This window comes from Seriola lalandi, unplaced genomic scaffold (genome assembly GCF_002814215.2).
Source record: "Seriola lalandi dorsalis isolate HSWRI2012SDOR001 ecotype SW California unplaced genomic scaffold, Sedor1 jcf7180002054942, whole genome shotgun sequence".
NCBI classification, from domain to species: Eukaryota; Metazoa; Chordata; class Actinopteri; order Carangiformes; family Carangidae; genus Seriola; species Seriola lalandi.
Genome location: NW_019525493.1, coordinates 1393068 through 1399961, shown reverse-complemented (window position 1 = coordinate 1399961; position 6894 = coordinate 1393068). Strand labels below are relative to the sequence as shown.

At 40.7% G+C, this 6894-nt stretch overlaps 1 protein-coding gene across 3 annotated transcripts in view; it reads right to left on the bottom strand.

Moving 5' to 3' along the window:
* Window positions 1-6894, bottom strand: part of ltk (leukocyte receptor tyrosine kinase) — a 56115-nt gene that overhangs the window by 12315 nt on the left and 36906 nt on the right. For 2 of the 3 annotated variants that reach the window (XM_023393740.2, XM_023393742.2), the window contains exons 16-19: window positions 5723-5908; window positions 5065-5163; window positions 2670-2831; window positions 2386-2499 (exon numbers count right to left, since the gene is read on the bottom strand). In XM_023393740.2, the coding sequence (XP_023249508.1) occupies window positions 2386-2499; window positions 2670-2831; window positions 5065-5163; window positions 5723-5908 (561 nt within the window). The remainder of the gene's footprint in view (window positions 1-2385; window positions 2500-2669; window positions 2832-5064; window positions 5164-5722; window positions 5909-6894) is intronic. The other variant, XM_023393741.2, reaches the window with a different exon arrangement.

Below are 6894 nucleotides of genomic sequence, written 5' to 3'. Positions count from 1 at the left end.
TTTTTTTTTTTATAAAGCAAAGTAAATGTAAGGTATTGCACACATGTCATCAGTCTTTGTTTTAGTACTTGATTTATTCACTTGCAAAGTCACACAATTACACACAATGCAGTTAGTACGCTAAATACTTCATCCATTTTTCATAAAGAAGACGGTTGCCCCAGTATGTTGTGCCCTGTTTGCTCTTTGTCTGGTAATTACAGGAGTACGATGTCATGCGGTTACACTCCACAGCTTATCTGCAATTAGTATCTGTCTGATTACACAGAGTGAATCTATGTTTAGTTTTGCCAAACCTCAAACTTTGTGCAATATTGTTTCACACACTAACATTTTGTTTTTCCTGTGTTTTCTCTGTTCAGAACTTGGTGTATTTTGTCAGAAAAGACATTTTTCTGATGACTAATATTTGCCAGTCTGTCTGACCTTAACCTTTGCTAACCTGTCCTTTCCACATTAATGCATTTCCCGTTCCCCATTCTTCTAATACATGACTGTCCTTTCAACATCGTTGCCCATTTCACCGAATCTCTCGTCTCCTGAAAGGACAGAGCGCCCCTATAGTTCTGTCTGCATCTGCAGGAAGAACCAATTTATTGCATTTTATCAACATATTCTGATACTTCTACTGTTGAAAATACCGTTTTCCCAATGTGCATTTTGTGTATGCAGTAGCAACCGCATCCAATATGAACATCCTGTCTTATAATACTCTTTCATGTCAAGGGAAATGGAAGTAGTGTAGTTGATTTTTCTGATTTATGCCATTTCAGTGCCCCAAGCTTGTTGAAATATTTCGCTTTAGGCCCGACTGTAAAACTTCTACTGCCTTGCTACTACCTCTCACGGCCAATGGGAAAAACAACTCCTATAATCCATCAGTAAAGCTGATGGATTATAGGAAACCACTTTCCTTACAGGAGGTTTATTTTATATAACGGCTTTTGCCATGCCTGGTTTTCTTGTCAGTCTGTATTTGAGCCTAAAGAGATGAGTGAAACTGATATTTCAGCAGGAAGTCGGTGCTGTGCAGATTCCTCCAGAGGCCCTCACACAAAGTTTAGATTCACCAAAACTGACTGTGGGAAAGAAAGAGGGAGCGAGTCTTCTATAGCTGAACTTCACTTAATATTCAGCTGGAACCTGCTGTATTCAAACACCTTAAAAGGCACTTGGTGGAGGATTAGTGTGTCGACCGGTATGCAAGGATTCCCTTCCCAGTTATCTGCAGCAGACGCAAAAAGGTGACAAAGGTGCAAAAAGAGCATAATTAGCTGTATAATCCCTCACTGTCCTATATTACTGCACATGTTGTTAAAACTGCAGACAAAAAGTATTTATATAAAGTGTCTGCAGTTCATAAAACAAGGTTTAGTATATAAGTCTTCTAACAGTATATGTTGCATAGCAGCTTTTTAGACCAAGTTAAATGCAACATTTAACTAACATTAGTTATTGTACAACATTAATGTTATAATTCATATTAAATATTATATTGTAGTTGTCTCTTTATCCCTCAGTTGCCTTTCTTTCTTGTTCCTAGAGTGTTATTAAAACTGCACAAATCGGTTAATTGTTAATTCCCTAATTATTCCCATTATAAGCACTCCAGGAACAGATGCTCATTGCTCACCCTCTCCTCCGTTCTGTACATCACAGTGCTTCGTGTAAATTGCATTTAGCTGGATCACAGCTGCAGTCTTTCTGCTATATCTAAGACTCTTATCATAGAGAGTCAATGCCCGTGGGTTCAGATTAATTTATGATTGTCACTGCGTTTTTTTTTTTTTTCTTTTTTGTTTTTAGCCACTGAATCATCAGCGCCTGACATTTACTCATATCTAATCTCACTCACCAGTACACATCTCCAACTGCGACAAACTTCCTTGTTAAATGTCAAAGCTTTCTGCTTGTACTTTTCATAGTCAGTCATGTATTTTTATATTAGTCATACGTTGAGATGAGCTTACAGTACATCTCTACTGTTTCATGCTTCCAGGAGAGCAATCGTTCTACTGTAGGCACTAGATACAAAATATGAACAATATGGTATGGAACCACAATCACCTCCACTATCTAACTTCTCGTCTGCAGTATAATCTTGTTTCACACTCTTTGGGCTTATTTCTACCATATTTACAGCCAGAGAAAGAAGAGCATCACCTCAAACAAGTGCTTGTAATAAAAGTGAACCCATATGTTTCCCACGGCTCCTTTAATCATCCAGCGCACAGCCAGTGGAGGACACTTAAACCAACACTTATCAAAGGTGCTCCTGTTTCTCTTGTCAGTAACATCTGAGTGCATCTGTATGTCCAGCTGCTGCTCACAGCCGGTGGAAGGTGGAGGGCACAGATTGCACACAGAACTGGAGGAGTCTCTTACTGAGGATGACGCCGGTGCAGATCAGCGCGATGCCGCTCGCAATAGTGGACACCACGACCGCCAGGATCAGCGATGTCGACATCGGGCCCTGCGGAGCCGGGCCTTGAGGAGCTGCTGCGAGAGAGAGAGAGAGAAGAAGAGGGTCCAATGACAGGCTTCAAAAAGTGATTTAGTTTAGATGCTTTATCTGTGGCATTGATTGTATCAAATTAAAATGATTTGATAACACATAACAACTATTATCCTAAAGACATAGCACTGCATGTTTGGGGGTAATTACATACCTACAGTACCAATACATGTAACATTGTCGCTGGCCAGGACTTCGTCTTCCTCGCAGAGACAGAGGATGAGGTGAGTGTCTTCATCGCGTTTGCAGCTCTGCGTCTGGCAGTGGCTGCAGTTCAGCTGCACCTTGATCTCACACTCCCCATGACTCTCCATCGCTGGAGGGAACAATGTACACACATAAACACACGCACGCAGCAAAACACAAACTGTTTGTTTGAGAGGGAGATCATTAGGTTTGCAGGACACTCCAACAAGGCGTGGTGATAGTCCATTATTTTCTGTTTGTCAGCCAATCCCACAAAGAGACCAAAACCAACAATGAATTGATGCGACTAACAAGTGTTGTTTGTGCTGCTGTAGTCTGACATAACTTCCTCTGAGCCGAAGAAATGAACCACTGTCCAAAAACACATCAGTGAGCCACACGTTTTGCAGTGGCTGGACATGTTTGTTTCTTATGAAGAACATGGACACTGTAGTTTATTTGAATCAGTCTCACATACATCACCCTGCAGCTGAAAGCTGTCCCCTGACAAATGGGAACAATATTTACTCCTGTTTGAGTAATGTTTACTAAAAACCTCAGTGCCTCCCTGTTCATTATTTGAAAATTGAAAGCATATTCATGACTGTTCTGTTCTGACAGCTCTGGTTTTGAAGATTGATGTCTTCAGTAGGTATGAACTGGATAGAGACTGAGAGCTGAAGACAGGCTGGAGAAGTCGCACAGCATTGAGTGATGGACTTACACAGTGTTGGTTTTGGTCGTTTTTTATGAATATTACTGACAAAAAGAAAAATAGAGAATATTACCAGCCTTCTGCTTTAGTATGTGTGATCAGTTATGTGTGTATTTGTGAAAAATACAGTAATAAGTTAGCTCTATAATCCATTACTGGCTCAACATCTTGGGCCAGATTTTACATAAGGCTGTAATGTGATACTTCTTCCCATTATTAGGTTACTCTCCATTCTGGACTAAACAGTGATCCATTGTCTTATTAATACAAATTATGAATAGGAGGCTTGTGCCACGTGTGTCAAATACTAAACATCATTCTTCAGTTAAAAATGAGGAGATGTTTTAACTACATAAAAGAAAAACCTATTTGGCTTTCAAACTCAATCATGATAACATCTCTATTTCTCAGATCTCTCTTTGAATGTGTCTCATGTTGCTGAGCGAGTCATGGCGTTTGCGAGCGATGACTGGCAGCACATGCAGCAATAACAACAGCGTCTTTCACATGAGAATGGAAGTCTGTCTGTTGGCGCCGAAGGCAACAGGCTCCATGAGGCTGTGAATTAGTCAACTGCCTTCCTGTTCCTCCCGCTGAATAATTAGAATCAGATGGTAGTCTCACCAAAAACAAAAAGGGAGAAAGAAAAAAAACAAACACTTGATATACAGTCTATCCATGTGTGTCTATCTATATGTGTCTTAAATGTTCAGACTGATAGCTCAGCACAAACAGGTACACACACGCGCACACGCACACACACGCACACACACACACACACACACACTGAGGCCCTGGCTGGATCAATAGCTCGGAGAACTGAATGAACAGAGGCCCACGAGCTCAGGATTTAATCTTCACACCGACAGTGTCTCTGTGCTTTGGGATCAGCCACGTTTAATGCTGTCTGTTAGGGACAGACTCCAAGCAGTGATGCAAATATATGTTACATAACTCTAAAGATGCTCTTGACTTTTCATATTAATTCTGCAACAAATAAAATGCAGAGTGGTGTCTTAGGTTACAGCACATCTGTTCATCGAGCCTGTAGTTTTACAGCCAGGCTACATGTTTAATAGTTTCACAGTTACAAAACAGGCTTTACTGGTTACTTTTTCACTTTCTGTTTTGATTTTATTCGTTATTATTGGTCAAATTAGTTCTTTTTGTTCATTTTAGTATCATTTCATATTCTATTTTATACTAATTCAATTAATTGATTGTTTTATTTCAAATTCAAGCTGTTGCTAGGAAACGTGTCACCACTTGGTTGCTTTATCCATGTGAATTACACCTGTATTTTATTTTTTCTAGTGTCTTCTATTCTCCTCTACTTTCATCAAAAAACCTCTTCACTCAATGTCCACTTACTAGCTTTTTCCAACTATATTTAAAAAAAATGAAATTGAACCACAGCTCACAGCCTTCATCAGTGGATGGTGTTTCCTTTCTGTTCTATTCAATTCTATTTAATTTTATCGCCATAATTTAACTAGAAATACATTTAAAAGCTTTTACAGAGCTTTCCAGTTTTCAAAAGCAAATGAAGCATCTAATATACTCAACTCTACATTACATTACTGTGCTCTCATCTGGACTAGTCTTTACATGATCATGACATCATGTGGTGCGTCAGACTGAGTCTCACCAGCAAGAGGCTGCAGGAAAATCTCTCCCATCGGATGAATGAACGAGACTCCGTTCTGACCGTCGGCTGTGATCTCATCCGTCAGCGCTGCGTCACCTCCTGTCACAGAATTCATGTTGTCAACTCTCCTGTCTGCCAGTATTACAGTTCATATTAACACCTTTCTGATCCTGTTATGAAGGTTTATGCTTGTCAGTGTGTTTGCCAAAGATTTCTTTTTGTCAGTTTGTCGCCACTCTCAACAGTTTTCTGTCGACTATGTCACCTTGGTGACAGAAAAGTCGAAAGACGCGAAATTGTGATGAAATTGGAGAGATCTTACATTTAACCAGCTCCGTCCTGCTGACTCTGGCAGGCTGTCAAGTCACTCAAGGATAAAACCGTAGAAATAAAGAAAATTGATATATAGAATTAATATGTACGATTATCATAGCAACAAACTAAAAAAATTATCTAATTGCACTGCATCTGTGACATTACTTGTAACATTGCAAAACTGTAGGCTAAATGAATTTGAGAGTGACTGTTCTTCTTTAATTTAGTGGGGTGTCTCGGTGGAGATGACAAGAAAGGGTGAGACAGATATAAAGAACAGACATAAAAGTGATTTTCTTAGTGCAGGGGTGGAAAATGGTAAGAAAGTGTGAAATGTTGTCACCTCTGTACCCTCCTCCGCCACCTCCGGCTGTGCAGGCCCCACCTCCGCCTCCAAAACCCCCGAAGGTGGACCAGCTGAGCTTGGACTGGGCCAGCGGACATGATGACCCCCCCTCTGCGCCCTCCACCAGTGACTTGCCGGCTCTCAGGTAAGGACTGGGACTGTCTTTCCAGCCTCCACCTCCACCTTCGGGGGAAACAAACACATACACAAAATTAAACCCTATTACATCCGACATTAAAAGCCTGTGGAGGAAGAAACAACACAGGAGGACTGAACACATGGCTGGTTGCTGTGTTCGATCGCTGCAGAAAAGAGATTGGGCGACTGAGAAAGAAGCAAGCCTTATTTCCCACATAACGTTTTTAATAGGTGCTGTTAAAAATAACCAAAAACCGTCCAAATCAATGAAACACTTAGTTCACAGAATGTGTTAAGTTAAAAAAAAATACTAACTTTCTCTCATAAACCTGAAGATGCCAACCCCATATCGGATACCTGGTTATTTGAGCAATTTTTCCCTGATTTGACAAAGGTCCAGACATTATACAGCTATTTTCACAGGCTGAGTCTGACTAGTAAACAGATTTTGATGTGTAAATGTTTTTGTCAGTCTTGGGCAGCAGTGCTTACGGTCTCATCATCATTGCCATTTCTGCCATATGTTCATCTATATTGGCTCTATTCAGCTCTTAACTGGCGGCCATTGGACTGACTGAGCACGCACAGCAATGAGCAGTAATTTTAAGAGCCGGTTTCAATCACCAACAGATCAGGGCGTCGACACTAAGCTGAAGAGCAGAATCACACATTCATCCAGCAGGAGTCTCTAAGCTTTAGTAAATATCACAAGATCTTGAAATCTTATCATGTTATCCATGATGATGACATATATTACAGTTTATCTGCTGCAGCTGTAGTCTCATGCGACAGCTGGACAATGACATTGACACAGTTCAAGTATACGCACCAGCAAACACACACATCTCTTGAACACACTTCCAAAAGCTGCATATTTTCTCTGACAGCCAGATCTTTATCTAAACAATCCCACAGAAGTTTCAATAAGATGAGCTGATAGATGGTGTCTGTTGAGACTTTACTGGTCAGGGGAGGATTTACTGAGAATGTTCCAGCAGACATTTCATGGGGGGGGGGGGGGGGGGGGGAGA